At 46.0% G+C, this 20,884-nt stretch overlaps 1 protein-coding gene across 2 annotated transcripts in view; it reads right to left on the bottom strand.

Annotated features, from left to right (window-relative positions):
- Window positions 1–5,250: 5,250 nt before the first annotated feature.
- Window positions 5,251–20,884, bottom strand: part of snx5 (sorting nexin 5) — a 29,597-nt gene continuing 13,963 nt past the window's right edge. For both annotated transcript variants that reach the window (XM_033025745.1, XM_033025746.1), the window contains exons 6-13: window positions 19,039–19,134; window positions 18,119–18,224; window positions 17,910–17,985; window positions 15,878–15,917; window positions 13,302–13,388; window positions 9,296–9,455; window positions 8,605–8,690; window positions 5,251–7,029 (exon numbers count right to left, since the gene is read on the bottom strand). In XM_033025745.1, coding sequence (XP_032881636.1) covers window positions 6,982–7,029; window positions 8,605–8,690; window positions 9,296–9,455; window positions 13,302–13,388; window positions 15,878–15,917; window positions 17,910–17,985; window positions 18,119–18,224; window positions 19,039–19,134 — 699 coding nt within the window. In that variant the 3' untranslated portion in view covers window positions 5,251–6,981. The remainder of the gene's footprint in view (window positions 7,030–8,604; window positions 8,691–9,295; window positions 9,456–13,301; window positions 13,389–15,877; window positions 15,918–17,909; window positions 17,986–18,118; window positions 18,225–19,038; window positions 19,135–20,884) is intronic.

Below are 20,884 nucleotides of genomic sequence, written 5' to 3'. Positions count from 1 at the left end.
GGGACAGAGTTTTCTGTAGCAGTTTCTACCAATGATTGAAAGATAGACCGGATAGCGATTTGTGAGGAGGTAAAGATCCTGTAGAGGGGTATAGACAGGATAAGTGATTGAACAAGAAATTGGTAGATGGAGTGTAATCTGGGAAAGTGTGAGGTTATCTACTCTGGAAGGAAGAATAAAAAAACAATTGCTTGAATTAAATGAGATTACAAATAAACCAGTGGTGGTTGCAAGGGTCCGTTTGTACCAAATGTTGTGGTACAAACAGATCCGGGCTCCCAGTACATGGACCACAAAAACGTCAGTGTACGTACAGCAAGTAATTGGGAAGCTGAGTGGAAAATTGACATTCACTGCAATGGAGTATAATTAGGAACATTTTGATGCTTCTTTACATGGTGCTAGTGAGAATGCATCTGGAAAATTGCAAAACATTCTGTTCTACATATGTACAGTAGGATGTGTTGGAGGATGTGCAGAGAAGGTTCATTAGGTTCATTCCTGGGATGAAGGCATTAACTATGGAGGAGCAGTTTGTGCCTCTGCTCACAGCGGGGGGGGGGGGGTATAAAGTGCTGATTGTCTTATGCATCAGCAAAGGAATGACATTCTCACTTGTTGCAGCATAACAGGCCCATTAATGCAATAACGTAGAGACTATATGTTAGTTTAATTTAGAGATGAAGAGATACAGTGTGGGAACAGTCCCTTCATCCCACCGAGTCCATGCCGACCAGCAATCACCCATGCACTAGTTCTATCCACACTAGTGACCATTTATAGAAGCCAATTAACCTATCAACCTACACACCTTTGAAATGTTGGAGGAAACTGGAGCACCAGGAGAAAAACTACATCACAGGGAGAAGATACAAACTCCGTACAGACAGCACCCACAGTCAGGATTGAACTTGGGTCTCCGGCACAGCAAGGCAGCAACTCCACCGTTGCACCACTGTGCTGCCCTAACCAGTAATACAATGAATGAAGAATCAGTATACAGCAAGCATTGAGCAAACAACAGAATACCAGAGGAACCCAGCAAGCCAGGCAGTATATGTGGAGGAAATGGAGAGACAATGTTTTAGATTGGATCCTTTCAGACTGATGGAGTAGGGAGAGAAAGCTAGAAAAGGGAGTTGGAGTGGAAAAGCTGGAAAGGCATGGTGGGGCTTGCAGCATCTCCAGTTGCTTGTGTCTCAGTGTCACTGGTTTACTAGTGGCACCCATCTATTTGAACAACCAGCGAGCAGACATTGTGTTAGTGTTTACCCATGATTAATAAAGATGCCAACTTGTCATTCGGAAGATGGAAAGAATCCCTCAAAAAAGGCACCTCAGAATGAGTGCTCCAAAATTAACCCAGTCTGTTGCCTAGCAACCACCGCTGGTTTATTTTCTCACTTATTAAAAGGCACGACAGGAACTGTGCAAGGTCTGAAATTCCCCTGCAACAGCTGGTAAAACAACTTATTCGTAACCTCGTCCACACACCACTGGAGCCTCCTTACTCCACTGTCTGCCCACAGCTCTTGGTTAGATCCCTCCCAGCTCCTTGTCACCTTGACACTCTTACCCCAGTTATGCACGGACATGCTCCCAACCCCGCAAACTCTCCATACACAAACTCCACAGACTTTCCAGCTGTGGGGAGAATTCCCAATGTCTGCTAACCTCCAAATTGTAGCTTCAGTTTTCATCCAAGAGAAGATCATTTACTCTACAAGTATTCCAGACAAAAATATTTCATTATCATCTGACCAAAACAGAACAATGAACCTATTTCACCAAAAGGATACACAGTGCCGTAGTAACTCGTTGGGCAGGCAGCTTCTCTAGAGAACATGGACAGGCGATGTTATGGGTCGGGTCTCTTCTTCAGCCTGATGGGTCTCGACCCGAAATGTCACGTATCCATGGTCTCCATAGATGCTGCCTGACCCGCCAAGTTACTCCAGCAATTTATACATTGTAGTGCAGGAGAATGAGGGGTGATCTTAGAGAGGTTATAAAATCATGAGGGGAATAGATAGAATGAATGCAGTCTTACCCAGGTTGGGGGGGAATCAAGAACAGTAGGCATGAGTTTAAGGTGAGAGGGTAAAGATTTATTTGGACCCTGCAGCGCAAATCTTTCAGAGGGGAGAGAATACATAGAGCAAGCTGTCTGATGAGGTAGTTAGGGAAGGTACTATAGCATGAAATAAATTAGGACAGGTAACCAGAGGAAAGAGGTTTAGCGGGATATGGGCCAAACGCAGGTAAATGGGACTAGCGTGGGTATAGTATTTTAGTCAGCATGAATGAGTTGGGCCGAAGGGCCGTTTCCATGCTGATTGACTCTATGAAGGGACATGCAGCTCCATAAGACATTGCAGGAGAGTTGCAGGACATGCATGAACACAGGTGGGGCAACCACATCCTGTTGATCCAGGATGTAAACACCCTCTGCATTCAGGATGCTGTGAAGCTATTTCTCACGGTGTGTGAAGTGAGGCAGGGTTAAATCCACCCGGATGCCCACACCTCAGATATAGATATGCTGATAATGGAGGGATATGTATCACCTGCAGGCAGAGATTAGTTTAAGCACAGTCATTGTGGGCCGAGGCCTGTTCCTGCTTAAGGATAAGGGGGAAATCTTTTAGGACCGAGATGAGGAAAACATTTTTCACAGTGTGGTGAATCTCTGGAATTCTCTGCCACAGAAGGTAGTTGAGGCCAGTTCATTGGCTATATTTAAGAGGGAGTTAGATGTGGCCCTTGTGGCTAAAGGGATCAGGGGGTATGGAGCGAAGGCAGGTACAGGATACTGAGTTGGATGATCAGCCATAATCATATTGAATGGCGGTGCAGGCTCGAAGGGCCGAATGGCCTACTCCTGCACCTATTTTCTATGTTTCTATGTTCTATGAGCAACATCTTACTCTAATAGTTCACTCAGTCCAAAGCATACTGGATCTCCCTGTTGCTAACTATTTTAAATTCCCTTCCCATACCGACCTCTATGTCCTGGGCCTCCTTCATTGACGCAACACGCAAACTGGAGGAAAAGCACCTCATATTCCACTAGAGTAGCTTACAAACCCAATGACAAGAACATTGAAGTCTCCAATTTTAGGCAACTAGCCTACAAACACCTCCCTCCTCTCCTTCTCCCATCCCCGTGCCCAACTGGATTTGCAAATATCTCCCTTTCCATCCATATCCCTTTATTCCTGGCTTCACAAAACACACCTCTTCTATCCCACTTTGTCTTTTCATCTCTGGCCTTCGTCCACTCATTTGGAAATCTAAACCCCCCTTCACCTTATCTACCTGTCATGTGCCATACTTTGTCCTGCCCCCACCTCTCCCAACTTTTCAACCCATCACCATCACCAGTCTACAGAAGGGACTTGACCCAAAATATCATCTATTCATGTTCTCCAAACAGGCTGCCTGAGCTGGTGATTTATTTCTGAATGTTGTGTCTTAATTCAAATAGCTCTATTATTCTGGGCTGCTGGTGGGTAGGAGTGATACTCTACAATGGGTGGTCGGCTGGAGTTTGTTCTGTGTTCTATATTGTAGGCCATTTATTTACTGCTACATCGCACATTTATACTAATACTATCTTAATCCCTTTTCATTCGCCCCACATTCCCATCAACTCCCTGGATTCCGCCACTCACCTGGACTCTTAACGGCAAATTACAGAGGCCGTTTAACCCACAAACCCGCAAGTCTTTGGGATGTGGGAGGAATCCAGGATTTGTGGAGGAAACCCACGTGGTCACAGGGAGAACGTACAAACACCATCACGTACAAGGATTTCAGGTAAGGACCTCAACCCAAAACAGTCTGTCCGTTCTCTCCACAGATGCTGCCTGACCCGCTGAGTTCCTCCAGCACTGTTTTGCTCGAGATTCTAGCGTCTGCAGTTCTTGGTATCTTTGAGGGGCTGTTTCAATACTCTTTAGTTTGAGCTCGAGATCCTCGGGGCCTTGCAGTAGTGGTGGAAGGAGCGCTCAATCTTACAGGCTCCCCAGCTGCTCACCACCTGCCCCTCAAGGCAGAGATTTGTTGCTGCGTTTCAGAAACCTGACACCAAAGTATGTGCTTTTAACCCATTAGCGCCATCTGCCAGCAAATGGCAGGATTTAAGCACAATATTTTAAAAGGGACAAAGTGCTGGAGTAACTCAGCAGGTCAGGCAGCATCTCAGGAGAACCTGGATCGGTGATGTTTCAGGTCAGGCCCAGTCTTCGGACACAAACCATCACCTATCCATGTCCTCAGAGATACTACCCAACCAGCTGAGTAATTCCAGGAATGTGTTCCTGTGTGTAAACCAGTGTCTACAGTTCCTTGTTTCTACAGGATTTTAACACAGCCTGGTATCTGTTCCCAGTTCAAGTGTAGTCATCACATGTACTGGCAACAGAATAATGACATTCTTAGGCACAAGAAACTGCAGATGCTGGAATCATTTGTAGAACAAAGCGCTGGAGTAACACAGCGGGTCAAGCAGCATCTCTGGGGATCACGGACAGGGGTACATCTGTGGTTCAGGTCAAGAATCTTCAAGAATGATAGACACAAAGTGCTGTTTTAACTCAGCAGCACCTCTGGAGAACACTCATATTCCGTCTGGGGACCTTGCGTCCGGATGGCATTAACATTGAATTCTCCCACTTTTGCTAGCCCTTGCTGTCTCCTCCCCTTCCTTAACCCTCTAGCTGTCTCCTCCCACCCTCCCATCCGCCCGCGGGCTCCTCCTCCTCCTCCCCTTTTCCTTCCTTCTCCCCCCCCCCACCCCCCATCAGTCTGAAGAAGGGTTTCGGCCCGAAACGTCGCCTATTTCCTTCGCTCCATAGATGCTGCTGCACCCGCTGAGTTTCCCCAGCAATTTTGTGTACCATGGATAAGTGACATGTTGGGTCAGTACCCTTCCTAACACCCAAAACATCACTTATCCTCTTCTTCTCCCCCCCCCCCCCCCTTTCAGTCCGAAGAGTTCTGACCCAAAAGGTCAACTATCCTTTCTCTCCAGAGATGCTGCCTGACCCGATGAGTTACACAAAACCAGTATCTGTAATTCATTGACCATAGAGGTGTATAAGATCACGAGGACCATGGATAAAATGAATGCTCACAGTCTCTTCCTCCCTAAAGACTTTATGCTTTCCAAACAGAATCTACACCCATGTTCAGCTTTTACAAACATGCAATCATTTGTTTGACCACAATTACAAAAACCAGGCATTATTGCAGATTGAAACCATCTTTACTGTTTAATCTTCAACAGACATCAACAGGCTTTGCAGTTGTAAAACATCAAAGTCAACAATGCACAAAACCACATTGTTAGTGGAAATGGCAATGGTTTCTTTATGGAATGAGGAAGGGATGTAGCTAGGAAATCTTTTTTGTTTAAGAAGGAACTGCAGATGCTGGAAAATCGAAGGTAGACAAAAGTGCTGGAGAAACTCAGCGGGTGCAGCAGCATCTATGGAGCGAAGGAGATAGGCAACGTTTTGTGCCGAAACACGGTCTGAAAAACCCAGTCTGAAGAAGGGTTTTGGCCCGAAACGTTGCCTATCTCCTTCGCTCCATAGATGCTGCTGCACCCGCTGAGTTTCTCCAGCACTTTAGTCTACCTTAGCTAGGAAATCTTGCCTGCTGGTGGTCAGACTGCATCCGTGTCCAGGGCAGCTATTGGAAACTTCACCCGTCAATATAATTACGGCTTTCACGGATGGAGTCGTCTTCAAAAATAAATCTACTGTGATTAAACCAGAGGATGATGAATACCAGGGATACACCAGCTTTGGAGGGAGCAGTTCTGGGAAAGAGGGTGGATGAAGGAGACCAACACAAGAGATGGAACAGAGAGTTCAGACAGAACTAGTATAAAGCCAAGTCCCAAAGTCCAGACAGAACATTGTTCGATACACTCAGGCACAGGCGGCAATAACTAATGTAGCTCCTCCAAATTTAACAAACGCTCCATTTGCACTTCCTTCCCTCTATCCACGGGCACCTGATGTGACCAGCACCAGGTTAGGATGCAAAAACCTTTAAACAGATATAAAAGCTGTAACTATATGTCCATTTCTTCCTCCAACTCAACTTACAAGAGTCACCCCTAATAATATCCTTTTACAAAAGCAGGGGTAAAAAAAACTGTTACTAAAGAGGATGCCCATTTCAGAGGGTTTTTACCCAAAATAGCTGCAAGATTTTAAGATAGGGTTGAACAATAGGGATTATAAAGGAGATGGGGTGCACGTTTAACCCTTGAAGGGACACACTCAATCCGTGCAAACTTGACGTTTCTCTGGAAGCCCTTTTACAATTGCTGAAACTTAACCCTTTCTTACAAATTATACTGAGGAAGCAGAGGAGAAACATTGCAACAGCCCTGACCATCATTAGCTTGTCCGATTAGTAAAGGCAAGGTAAACAGAGAACACAGTAATTGGTTTGGAATAATTAGTGCAGGGTTAAAAATGGGAAGACTCAACACACCATTTCAAGAATGATATTGGTCATCACACACAATTAACCGGAGGAATTGTTAAAACAAATTTCACACAATTTGACTTGACTCATCATGTAGTAAATCTAGATTTGCATTATTAGAGGTCCATTTTACAATTGTTTGTATCAAAACTAAATTCGCATCGGAACACCCGCTTACAAAGTTTGGTCCAGCTTTGATTTGGGAACTGAGGTACGGCTACAGGTAGGCACTTGTGTGGAGCAAAGCTTAGCTTCTTTACAAAATACTTTACACTTCATCCATGCTTTAAGGAATCGAGCAGTAGTGGGGACACACGCTGCGAAAGGTCAGAGTGGAGCCGCACACAGTCCATGGAACAGCCACTGGGTGGACGGTGACATCAGGCCACAGGTTTTACATGCGTCACTCTGGTGGGCAAAACACCAGTGTGAGAAGCCCCCCCCCCCCCCCCCGTCTCCTCCAGTCCGGTTGTCCTAGTTACTCAGCGCAGCCAGGCAGTTCTGCAACATCTGCACGTTGTTCTGGAACAGAAACGGATCTAATGACAGTGCAAGGTGATAAAGTGGGAAGCAGACACAGCACAAAGGGAGACAAGTCTACCAAACCCCCAGCTTTAGACTTGAGATACAGTACAGAAACAGTCCCTTCGGCCCATCGAGTCCACACCAATCAGCGATCAACGCTGACACTAATGCTATCCTACACACTAGGGACAATTAACCTATAAACCTGTATGTGATTGGCTCCGGGCCTCACGCTCCCGCCTGGGATCTCCCCTTTTATTCCTCTGCCCAATTCACATCGCCTTTTATCTCCAACTTTTTCCCCTTCCACTCATTTCATCTGAAAGGCGATGAGGTGCATTTTTTTAGCCAGAGGATGGTGAATCTATGGAATTGGAGACCAAGACAATGAGTATTTTTAAAGCGGAGGTTGATAGGTTCTTGATTTCAGAGAAGGCAAGAGAGGGATAAATAGGTCAGCCATGATTGAACGGCTTTCTATTTCACCCCTACTCTGATACCCTTTGTCTCCTTTGTCTCCTTTTCACCGCCAGTCTTTGTCACTTACTCCATCTATCTGCCAGTAACCCCCCTCACATCTATCCACCTATCACTTGCCACGCTTTGTCCCTCCCCCATCTCTCTTTTACAGCTTTCTCCCCTCTACGCCAGTCTGAAGGGTCCAGACTCAAAACGTCATCTGTCCATTCCCCCCCACAGGTGCTGCCCGCCCCGCTGTGTTCTTGTAGCACTTTGTTCTTTCCCCATTGGGATAAATTATCTGCAGTGTTTGGCGTTGGAGCCACCAGGTTGAATCTATGCATTGTAAAGCCGACAGCAGACAGGCCAGGCCTATGCACTGGCTTAAATGGCACCCGACCCTCCCAGACCACGGGTCACAGCCACCCGCTCCACGCATTGTGCTGACTGGTGATTCTAGGTCCGTCAGAGTGAGGTGGGGAGAGGGCGATGGGGTGACTATAAGCAGCTGGGTTCCTAGCCAGTGGCAGGTAACCCTCGTGGACTCTGGCAAAGGCTGCCCCATCTGAACCTGCCCCTGGAGAGCACACAAGGCCAGCATTGCTGAGCGTACAGCAGGCAGTGTGCACTGCTAGTCATTGATAGCTGGGCTAGGGGGCAATCCACACACAGTGGGTGTATGCACCTACACCATGGTATGCCTATTGATGTAAACAGTCTCCACGGCTTCCCCAGTCGGTGTATGCGCACACCCCTCTACTCATGTACACACACACCTCAACAGTATCCCTATTGAATATACACAAAACACACCACGTCTACAGCACCAATAATGTGTGTACACACACACACAGTACCCCTAGTGCAATGGTTCTTAACCTGGGGGTCGTTCGGGGCTATGCCGGGGGTCATGAAGGGGACACAAATAACATATCAATTTGTTGAGCCCAGGTTTAGGAGCCTAACAAAGGTACATACCACATGCAATATTTTGTTCGCGTATGCGCGTACTGGTGCCAAAAAGGTTAAGAACCACTGCCCTAGTGGGTGCACTACACATACCCAAAGCATCTACACACCCATAGTGTGCGTGCAACCCTTCAGACGACCCACCTTGGCGTGTTTCAGCTGCAGCTCCGTCATTTCAATCAGGTTCTTGCGGAACGCCGCCACCCTCCTGGTTCTGAAAGCCATCAGCTCTGAAAACAGGAAGGTTCCAAGTCAGCAACACAGCTGGATGGACCAGGGGACTCATGGCAGATGCAGCCGCCACTTGTGTACAGCAGCTCACGAGGCAAGCGGGTCGAGTGGTGGCGTCTGACGTTCAATGTCATGGACGTTATAACTCCAAAGGATCGGAGCTCAAATCATAAAGCAAGTGCACTTTATGAGTGTTGTGATTATTTTTATTATTGATTCTATATTTATTATAGGTTGAGAGGGATATTGGCCAAACACAGATAAACACTAGCTTAGGGACAGCGTCATGTATCAATACACTGTAAGTGGATCGAATGCAATCATGTATAGTCTTTCTGCTGACTGGTTAGCATGCAACAAAAGCTTTTCACTGCGCCTCAGTACAGCTTTTCACTGCACAATAAACTAAACTAAAAAATCTTGGACGGCATGGATGAGTGGGGCCGAAAGGCCTGTTCTGGGTTGTACGATTGGATGAGTTGTGAATGGAGACCAGCGAGCATCCCCACTTCTGACTTAACAGCAGCTACTGTAATGTTTCCAAGAATACTTGAGTGGTGAAGGAAGGAGAGGGGGGGCTGCCTGGGACACTGGGTGCTCGTACCTTCCTTGGCAGAGTCAGAAAGCTTCTCAAACTTCTGGCTGCTGAGTTGTTGCTGGACCTCTGCCTGCTTCATGTCTTTTCCCTTGATCCGAGCCTTGTCCAGAGCCTTGCTGGCATTTTCAGAATCCACCAGAGAACGGGCCCTCCTGTACAGGAGATCCTACACAGTGATACAAGCACAGGGTTCACACAGTTAAAGCAACAGCAGAGGGCGGTGGGTCCAGGGAACGAGCTGCCACAGGAGGTAATTGAAGCAGGTACAACAGGTCCACTGATTTTCCAGCAATTGGTGGACCAGCACCTCTCTTAATCTGGACAAAATCTGCAGCGTAACTGAAAACCCTCCCGGAAGCCCCCCAGACAAATGTGGTGCCTTGGCCGGGTGAGACGATCGATTTTCAACTCATCAGGACTACCGTGGCCAATTGGCGTGTCGAATTTGCGCCCCTGTGGCTGGGGCTCTGGAACTCCCTCCCAGCCAGAGTTGGCAGATTCGCACGCACAACCAACTTCCGAGGCTGACTTTGCGGGCCGGTTTCTCAGCTCTCCGGCTCCCTGTTCCAGTACCATTCTACTCCACTCAGAGGCCATGACCTCTGTTGTTCTGGCAAAACGGATAATCGGGCTGGGGTCTGGAACCAAGGGTGACGGAAAATCTGTGGTGGACCAGTATGACAACTTTTAAAAGACACTTGAACAGGCACATGGATAGGAAAGGTTTAGAGGGATATGGGCCAAACATGGGCAGGTAGAACTAGTAGATGGGTCATCTTGATCTTAACCATATAACCATATAACAATTACAGCACGGAAACAGGCCATCTCGGCCCTACAAGTCCGTGCCGAACAATTATTTTTCCTTAGTCCCACCTGCCTGCACTCAGACCATAACCCTCCATTCCCTTCTCATCTATATGCCTATCCAATTTATTTTTAAATGATACCAACGAACCTGCCTCCACCACTTCCACTGGAAGCTCATTCCACACAGCTACCACTCTCTGAGTAAAGAAGTTCCCCCTCATGTTACCCCTAAACTTCTCCCTTAATTCTGAAGTCATGTCCTCTTATTTGAATCTTCCCTATTCTCAAAGGGAAAAGCTTGTCCACATCAACTCTGTCTATCCCTCTCATCATTTTAAAGACCTCTATCAAGTCCCCCCTTAACCTTCTGCGCTCCAGAGAATAAAGACCTAACTTATTCAACCTTTCTCTGTAACTTAGTTGTTGAAACCCAGGCAACATTCTAGTAAATCTCCTCTGTACTCTCTCTATTTTGTTGACATCCTTCCTATAATTGGGCGACCAAAATTGTACACCATACTCCAGATTTGGTCTCACCAATGCCTTGTACAATTTTAACATTACATCCCAGCTTCTATACTCAATGCTCTGATTTATAAAGGCTAGCATACCAAAAGCTTTCTTTACCACCCTGTCTATATGAGATTCCACCTTCAAGGAACTATGCACGGTTATTCCCAGATCCCTCTGTTCAACTGCATTCTTCAATTCCCTACCATTTACCATGTACGTCCTATTTTGATTTGTCCTGCCAAGGTGTAGCACCTCACATTTATCAGCATTAAACTCCATCTGCCATCTTTCAGCCCATTCTTCCAAATGGCCTAAATCACTCTGTAGACTTTGGAAATCCTCTTCATTATCCACAACACCCCCTATCTTGGTATCATCTGCATACTTACTAATCCAATTTACCACACCTTCTTCCAGATCATTGATGTACATGACAAACAACAAAGGACCCAACACAGATCCCTGAGGCACTCCACTAGTCACCTGCCTCCAACCCGACAAACAGCCATCCATCATGCGCAGTACGCCAATCCTCGGGGACTATTCCCGTTTCTAATGACATTTGAAATATTTCTGTCATAGCCCCGGCTATTTCTACACTAACTTCCCTCAATGTCCTAGGGAATATCCTGTCAGGACCTGGAGACTTATCCACTTTTATATTTTTCAAAAGTGTCAGCATTTCTTTTACTTTGAAACTCATAGTATCCATAGCTACTCTACTAGTTTCCCTTACCTCACATAACTCAATATCCTTCTCCTTGGTGAATACTGAAGAAAAGAAATTGTTCAATATCTCCCCCATCTCTTTTGGCTCTGCATATAGCTGTACACTCTGTCTCTCCAATGGACCAATTTTATCCCTCGTTATCCTTTTGCTATTAATATAGCTGTAGAAACCCTTTGGATTTACTTTCACCTTACTTGCCAAAGCAACCTCATATATAACCATATAACCATATAACAATTACAGCACGGAAACAGGCCATCTCGACCCCTCTAGTCCGTGCCGAACACATAGTCTCCCCTAGTCCCATATACCTGCTTTTAGCTTTTCTAATTTCTTTCTTAAGATTCTTTTTACATTCCTTATACTCCTCAAGCACCTCAACTTGCTGAAGGGCCTGTTTGCATGCAGTAAACTCGATGACTCTTCTCAGCAACCGAGTTCTGTCACAAAGCAAACTTCATTTGGTATTGGAAAACAGAGGGCAGGAACAAATGTAATATTGTATTAAAGGGCGGCACAGTGGCACAGCTGGTAGAGCTGCTATCCCACAGTACCAAAAAACCTGACCTTGGGTACTGCCTATGCAGAGTTGCATGTTCTCCCTGTGACTGCGTAGTGGAATGAACTACCAGAGGCAGCCACAATAACATTTAAAGGAGATCTGGATTGGAACATGGATAGATGGGTTGAGAGAGATATGGATGAAATGTGGACAAATTGGGACTAGCTTAGATGGAGAAATCTTGGTTGGCATGGATTAGTTGGGCTGAAAGGCCCGTTTCCATGCTGCACGACTCGATAAGTGGCCCAAGTCAAAACCTAACACCGATTGCAGTGATGCAGAGTGTCAACCCAAAATGGCAATACCTTTCCCCACACCGACACTCCGAAACCAAGCCTAGGTCCTCCAGCAGCTTGCACTAAGCTCCAGATTCCAGCATCGCACAATTGTGCAGCAGTAGAGTTGCTGCCCTACAGCGCCATTGACCCGGGTTAGATCCAGACCTCGGGTGCTGCCTGTACAGAGTTTTACGTTCTCCCCATGACCACGTGGGTTTTCTCTGGGTGCTCTAGTTTCCTCCCACACGCCAAAGACGTACAGGTTTGTAGGTTAATTGGCTTTGGTAAAGATTGTAAATTGCCTCTAGTGTGTAGGATAATGCTAGTGTACAGGGCCAAAGAGCCTGTCTCCACACTATCTGTAAACAAAACTAATCTGCAGTCTCTGGTATCTCTCAGCTTCACATGATGGACCCTTGCTTAAAGCCCCCACAAGAGAGCGACTCAACATCATGGCAAACCCACGTACCTCAACTGGATTAAACTAACCAATGGCAGGAACTATACCAGAGCACCCGTGTTAGTGGAGACGGATGGGTGGGAGGGGAGAAGGGGTCCAGTGTCCTTGCACACTGCACAACACCAACATTCAGCAACTAGGATCTGCTATGGACTGTCTGGTTATACCATGGACTTTGGGTTTACACTAGTATGATTATATAACTATTAATGTATTTATTTTAGAGATACAGCATAGAAACAGGCCCTTCAGCCCAGCAAGTCCACACAGACCAGCGATCACCTGTTCACACTAGTTCTGTTGTCCCAATTTCACATCTGACACACTAGGAGCAATTTTTTACATTTTTACAGAAGCCAATTAACCTACAAACCTGCACCTCTTTGGAATGTGGTAGAGAACTGGAACACCCAGAGAAAACCCACACGATCACAGGGAGAATGTACAAACAGCATGATAATTAAATGCTCTTGACCAAGGCTATATAATAATAGATCATTCTCATACTAGGACGATAAATAATCCTAAACACTGCCTGCGCTAAAAGACTTCAAAGGTAATCCAATAGCCAGCAAAGGTGTGAAATACTCATCGCAGTGCGTTAATCACGAACGGATGCACAAAGACAACACTTAGGAAGCAAGACTGGGCCACGTTACCTTGGCGGCCTGGATGTCCCTCACATAATATCTCAACAGCTCCGTTAGCTTCAAGTCTTCATCACTTGACACTCTTCCTTCTACTTTCTATGGAGGAAGAGAGGAGAGGATTGGGGTTGGTGGAAGAAATCAGCAGTAAATGGAAAATGCTTTATAATTAGGTTCCCAGGGATTAACACTCTGGCTTAAATGTTTGATATGGCACGAGTTTTATATAAACTGGAACTGCTTCCCGAAATGAGAAAATGCTGACCAATTAATGTGGCTGATTCAATCACCAAACACCATCTCAATTCAGGGGCAATGGAGAATGGACAATAAATGCTGGCATTGCCGACAACAGCCACATCCCACTAATTGTCCAGGAATAGGCAACAGCATCCCAATGGTGATCAGGATTAAAAAAACAAAGATCTCTACCAATTCCATCTGAGCAGGAAATTAGCTCAGAGACCAATCCGGCCACCTTCCCCATCCCTAATAGTGCTTGCCCTGTACCAGCTACACAGCATCAGGCGTGTTTCTAGTAGTGGGAGAGTCTAGGACCAGAGTGCACAGCCTCAGGATAAAATGATGTACCTTCAAAATAGAGAGGAGGAATTTATTTTGCCAGAGGATGGCAATTCTGTGAATTAATTGCCACAGACGTCTCTGGAGATAAAGTCATTGTGTATTTTTAAGGTGGAGAATGACTGGTTCTTGATCAGAAGGGCGACGAAGTTTGCAGAAAGCAGGAGAATGGGGTTACGAAAAATAGATCAGCCATGATCAAATGGTGCAGCAGACTCGATGGGCTGAATGGCCTACCGCTTATTATCTTAGGGATAAAACAGCATGCACTTTTAAGAATCTCTGCCATCTTGTGGTTTGTAATGAATTTGTTTTGGACTTGAAGGCCAGTGATTGTGCATTAATTTTTTTTTAAAAAAAGGAAGGTCAGGGGGCAAAGTTGCAGCAAGTTAATTCACTGTCTCCATTTCCAGAGCTGCCGTAACTCTGAGCTGCTGGGATTATCTCTCAGCCTCTCTGTTACAGAACCTACCCAATGACTCACGATTACAGGTGGAGGCTGGCTGGTTCATTAGTTCTCCTTGAACAGTCACCTAGAAAACCAGCTCTCCAAAACTTGCCAGTTGTGGAAAATGAAAGTGGTATTGAAGCAAATTATTGTTCCCAAACGGACTTGCTTTCCCCAGAGTGCCTTGTGCAGAACAGCACATTAAATACAGCTCACTGTAGGGAAAGGAGGTTGTCAAGTTGGAAAGAGCACAGAGAAGATTTACAAGGATGTTGCCAGGACTCAAGGGCCTGAGCTATAGGGAGAGGTTGTGCAGGCTAGGACTTTATTGTTTGGAGCGCAGGAGGCCAATGTGTCATCTTACAGACGTGTATAAAATCACCCAATTTCATGATTGACTCAATCTTGAAACTACTTAATAGACAGGGTGAATGCAGTGTCTATTTTCCCCTCAGTGTAGAAGAATCAAGAACCAGGGATCGTAGGTTTATGGCGAGAGGGAAGAGATTTAATAGGATCTTGAGGGGCAACTTTCCCCCCCATACAGGATAGTGAGTACATGGAACGAGCAGCCAGAGGAGGTAGTTGAGGCAGGCACTAAAACAACATTTAAGAAACATTTGGACAGGTACATGGATAGGAAAGGTTTAGAGGGATATGGACCAAATGGGCCAGTTTAGATGGGGCATCTTTGTTGGTATGGACAAAATAGGCTAAGGTGCTCCTGTTATGATACCTGTGCCTTAATTTGGTGAATTTGAACAATTATTTTTCCATCACATCTTAAATAATCTAGCTGGAAGTATTACTCTGTCAAAGGATTGTTGCAGCAGGAGCAGCCTTTTTCCATGTCATCGGTGCAGAATTAGGCCAATCAGCCCATTGAGTCCACTCTGCCATTCAATCATGGCTGATCTATCTTTCCCTCTCAACCCCATTTTCCTGCCCGAGTCTAAAGAGTATTTTGTTCTTTTAGACCTGTAGCCCCAAGCAAAATAAAACTGTTTCTGGCAAGTAGAATTCATGTAGGAGAACAAGGATGAATAGATGTTTGGTGTTCAAAAGGGAACTGCAGATGCTGGAATATCGAAGGTACACAAAATTGCTGGAGGAACTCAGCGGGTGCAGCAGCATCTATGGAGCGCAGATGCTGGAATATCGAAGGTACACAAAATTGCTGGAGGAACTCAGCGGGTGCAGCAGCATCTATGGAGCGCAGATGCTGGAATATCGAAGGTACACAAAATTGCTGGAGGAACTCAGCGGGTGCAGCAGCATCTATGGAGCGCAGATGCTGGAATATCGAAGGTACACAAAATTGCTGGAGGAACTCAGCGGGTGCAGCAGCATCTATGGAGCGCAGATGCTGGAATATCGAAGGTACACAAAATTGCTGGAGGAACTCAGCGGGTTGATGTTTATCAGGCAAGGTTGTAGCCTACATGTTCTCCAAGAACTTACTGAAGAATGGGAAGGACTAAAGGGGACAAACAGCCAATCCCCAAAATTACTGCACAGAATGAACTGAGACAGCTACCCTGGTATGATCCAGACTTACCCTCAGTCTTTCAAATAGCTCTGCCAGCTTCATGTAGTGACTGGAAAATAAAAAGTTATTGTGTTATTAGCCAATGGCTTAAAGCTGCTTGTTACATTTTACGCTTCATGGAGTCTGGTTTGGTTTGTGGATCGTGGAGGGAGCAAAGGAAGGCAGGAGCTGAACCATAAGCACACAGTCCCCAATGCTGGACCAGAACTCTTCCTTCCCCACACTCTCCTTTGAGACCCACCTCCCAGTCCCTCAATGGCCACCAGAGTTCCCACCCATTTAGCCTAAACTTGGGACACCTTAAACCATCGCTTTCCTGCTCCAAAGAACGGCATCCTGAAGTCCTATTGCACAAAGGGCTGCTCTGATTGGCATCTCATGGACCACTCTGAACACCTACCCCAGCCCACCGCTTGGACAAGGTGCATCGTAGCAACTTGAAGCTTCTTTGATGGATCTGCCCAGTTCATCACCCAAAGGTCAGACGTGGCTGGAAATACCAGGAGCTCCCAAAACAAAAACCAACGCAATCCAAAATCCAGAAACATCCTGAAAGCATGTCAGCACCTTGATTTTCTTTTGGACACCAGCACCAAAACTCATGCAGACACGTATGAGGTGCTGCATTTTGGGAAGTCAAACCATGACAGGACCTTCAGTGAATGACAGGGCTCTGGGGGCAGGGTCCCCTAGAGCAGAGGGATATAGGGAATGCAGGTACATAGTTCCCTGCAAGTGGTGTCGCAGGTAGACAGTCTGAAGAAGGGTTTCAGCCCGAAACGTTGCCCATTTCCTTCGCTCTATTAATGCTGCCGCACCCGCTGAGTGTCTCCAGCATTTTTGTCTACCTAGGGTGGTCAAGGCATCTTCAGGTATATTGGCCTTCAGTCAGGTAATTTAGAAGTTAGGATGTTACAGTTGCACAAGACATCGGTGAGGCCACTGTTGTTGGTCAGCACAGAGGTGCGCCGGTAGAGTTGCTGCCTTACAGCACCAGGTACCTGGGTTCAATCCTGACTACGGGTGCTGCCTGTATGGAATTTATACGTTCTCCCTGTGACTGCATGGGTTTTCTCCGGGTGCTCCAGTTTCCTCCCGCACTCCAAAGCCATACAGGTTTGTAGGTTTACAAAAATGCTGGAGAAACTCAGCGGGTGCAGCAGCATCTATGGAGCGAAGGAAATAGGTGACCTTTCGGGCCGAAACGTCACCTATTTCCTTCGCTCCATAGATGCTGCTGCACCCGCTGAGTTTCTCCAGCATTTTTGTGTACCTACGATTTTCCAGCATCTGCAGTTCCTTCTTGAACAGGTTTGTAGGTTAATTGGCTTCTGCATCTGTCCCTAGTGTGCAAGATAGAACTCGTGTACAGGTGATCACTGGTCGGCATTGACTTGGTGGGATAAAGAGCCTGCTTCCATGTATTGTACTTTGCATCTCTGAACCAAATACACTTGGATTCACTTCTGGTCACCCTGCTGTAGGATGGATGCCATCACGCTGGAAGGACTCAATGGCCCGAACTATAGGGAGAGATTGGGCGGGCCAGGACCATTTCTTGGAGCACAGGAGGATGAGGGGCAATCTTAGAGGTGTACAGAATCATAAGGGGAATAGATAGGGCAAATATACAGGCTTTTACCCAGAGTTGGGGAATCAAGAACCAGAGGACATAGGTTTAAGGTGAGAAAGGGGAACCCGAGCGGGAACATTTCCCCACAGAGAGTGGTGGGTATATGGGACGAGCTGTCAGATGAGGTCGTTGAGGCAGATACTATAACAACATTTAAAGGACACTTAGACAGAAAAGGTTTAGAAGAATATGGACCAAATGCAGACAAATGGGACTAGCATAGATGGGGCATCTTGATCGGCATGGACCAGTTGGGCTAAAGAGCCTGTTTCATGCTGTAAGACTGACTTGCTAAACCATATACCCAGGGAACATTTCTTCCAACAAAAAGACTGCTGCATCCATCCCTGCTGTCACGCGTTGCACCCGGTAAACCAGTGCAGACCGCACGGACACAGATGTACTCACTGAGTCAATGGAGAAGTTTCTTCCAAGCCGAGCTCATTAAAGGAAGAGGATAAGTGAATGTAATCATCAGAAACATCTGGAGAAACAGAGACATCGTTGGCAGGCAACTAAAAAAAGTGCTTGATATTTTGTGCCTTATATAAAAAAAAAAAAGTTTCAACACTTATTGGTCAAACATCTGTGAAGGCAGCCAGCCAATCAATGCTTACTTTTGTGAGTTCTTGTCATTTTTTCTGCTTTCAGTGCAGAGTCTTTAATTTTGGTGCCGTATTCCACTAGGAATGTCTTCTCGTGTTCAAAGAATTCATCCGCATCCTGCCGAGAGAGAAAAAAAAAAACAGGAATTTCTTCAAAAAGTTATTTTCTATAGAAGTCAGCTTTGGGAAGGGTTGCTGGCCTAACAGGTCGATGCTCAATACACAGCCCCTTCGTACTTCTTAACTCTAAATTCCATTCAGTCCCCCTCTCCCTCATGCACTATCCAACTTCCTCTTAAATGCAGACATTCCATTCACCTCGAACCATGTACTGGCAAGCTTTGTATTCTTATGATCGAGAAAGAACTGCCTCCAAATTCCATATGGGTTTTATTAGTGACTATTTATAGCCTAGGTTTAAACAGCTATAATCAAGCCCTTGCAGCCAAGAAACAGGCCATTTGGACCATCTTGTCCCTGCCAACTAATGGCATACAGTGCTAGTCCCATTTGCCAGTATTTGGCCCATAGGCCTCTAAACACTCTCCATCCATATATCTGTCAAATGTCCTTCAAAACATATGGGATGCTAGGTGTAACCCAAAGAAGTATCTCTCTCCTGGATATAAAATATCCAAATCTCTCTTCGAAACTGGAGCACCCGGAACAAAAACACACTGTCACAGGGAGAACTTACAAACTGCGTACAGACAGCACCCGTAGTTAGGATCGAACCCAGGCCTCTGGCGCTGTAAAGCAGAAGTTCTACTGCTGTGCCACCCTTCAGCTTCTAACCGGCCCAGTTCATCGACCTAGCCCGTTAACTCTCCACAGATGCCGACTGTTTTCCAACCTTCTCCATTTTTGTTTCCAATTTTCTAAATAGCAGGCAGATCACAAACATTTCTATATACAAAACAAAACTCAAATACCTTGGCCCCGGAGATGAGGACTTCGTCAGCCGTCTTCATCATGCTCTTTAGAAAGCCACCAAACATCTCCTTGGTGTTTTTCCTACGGACAGTCAGCTGGGAAAGGAAGCGGGTGGGATTAGCCAGTACCAATCAACCATGATGTAGCCAGAGGATGGAGAATCACAAGTGCCTGGTGCCAGCTCCAAGTGCTGGCAGATGTAGATGTTGACAGTGTGGGGAATAGATGCGTAGGAAGCCCCTACCTAGCAAGAAGATGGATGATGGAATGGAGGCGACGGCTGCAACGGGCCTTTGTGGCCAGCTGATGCTGGGACTGTAAAATGGCACCAAAATAGCAACTCTTGCATTTAGACTCAGTGGGGAGGGATAAGCACCAACGTCTACAGGATTCCTTCTAACCACCACACTTCCTTACCCCGAAGAGATCGAATGAGGTCACCCCCACCTCCCCGAGACCACCCAATCAGAAACAAGGGAGACATGGATCAGGTGCAGGCAGAGGAGATTAGTTTAATTTAGTACCATTTAGCACAGACATTGTGGGCCCTAGGGCCTGAGCCCGCGCTGCATTATTCGATGTTCTAAGAGACCATTCGGCCCATCAGGCAGAAGACAGAAGCTTGAAAGCACGCACCACCACACTCAGGAACAGCTTCTTCCCCTCTGTTATCAGGCGTCTGAACAGTCATTTCATAAGCTGGAGTATTGTACAATTCACCTCTACTCCATTGTGGACATTGTCTCTTGAACTAATGCAGTACACTGCTGAGAACTATATCCCTAACTCTCTCTTCCCCATTGCTCAATCCGTTATACTCGAGTTTAACTTGATTGTATTTATAGTTGGTATTATCTGATCTGATTGGATAGCATGCAAAACAAAGCTTTTCACTGTCACCTGGTACACGTGACAATAATAATCCTAAATATAATCTGTGGAGGTGCTGCCATTCCACAGCGCCTCAGTCCTAGATTTGGCAGAGCATCCATTGCTGGGGAACGCCGAAACAACACAACTGCCCAATAAAAACACAGAGGGCCGCAGTCATAATGCTGACTCCTGGGTGACCCAACTGTGGAATTCCCTTCTGCACCCACTGTCTGTCCCCGTGCCAACTGGATCAATGTACCCAATGCCTCGTCCAGCCCACAGCCTTCATTTCGCAAACACATCAAAACTGTATTTGCAAACCTTTCCCAGAAACTCTCACTTACCCGATATTCAAGCTTCTTAAATTACATTTTCCTACACTATTACGGGTGGAACTGTGGGTAGAGCTGCTGTCTTACAGCTCCAGAGAACCAGGTTTAATCCCAACCTCAGTTGCAAATTCTCCCTGTGGACTGCGTGGGTTTTCTTCAGGTACTCTAGTTTTTTCCCACATCCCAAAATCGTGCAGGTTTGTTTAATGAGCTGCTTTAAAATTGTAAATTGTCCCTAGTTCTAGTGTACGAGGTAATCTCTGACCTTCCTTCCATCGAGGGGATTTATCGCAGTCGCTGCCTCAAAAAGGCTGGCAGTATTATCAAAGACCTACACCATCCTGGCCACACACTCATCTCCCTGCTACCTTCAGGTAGAAGGTACAGGAGCCTGAAGACTGCAACAGCCAGGTTCGGGAATAGCTACTTCCCCACAGCCATCAGGCTATTAAACCTGGCTCGGACAAAACTCTGATTATTAATAACCAATTAACTGTTATATGCACTTTATCAGTTTATTTATTCATGTGTGTATATATTTATATAATGGTATATGGACACACTGATCTGTTTTGTAGTAAACGCCTACTATGTTCTGTGTGCTGAAGCAAAGCAAGAATTTAATTGTCCATGACAATAA

Source organism: Amblyraja radiata, chromosome 8 (assembly GCF_010909765.2).
Source record: "Amblyraja radiata isolate CabotCenter1 chromosome 8, sAmbRad1.1.pri, whole genome shotgun sequence".
Lineage (NCBI taxonomy): Eukaryota > Metazoa > Chordata > Chondrichthyes > Rajiformes > Rajidae > Amblyraja > Amblyraja radiata.
This window is presented reverse-complemented; position numbering and strand designations above follow the sequence as displayed.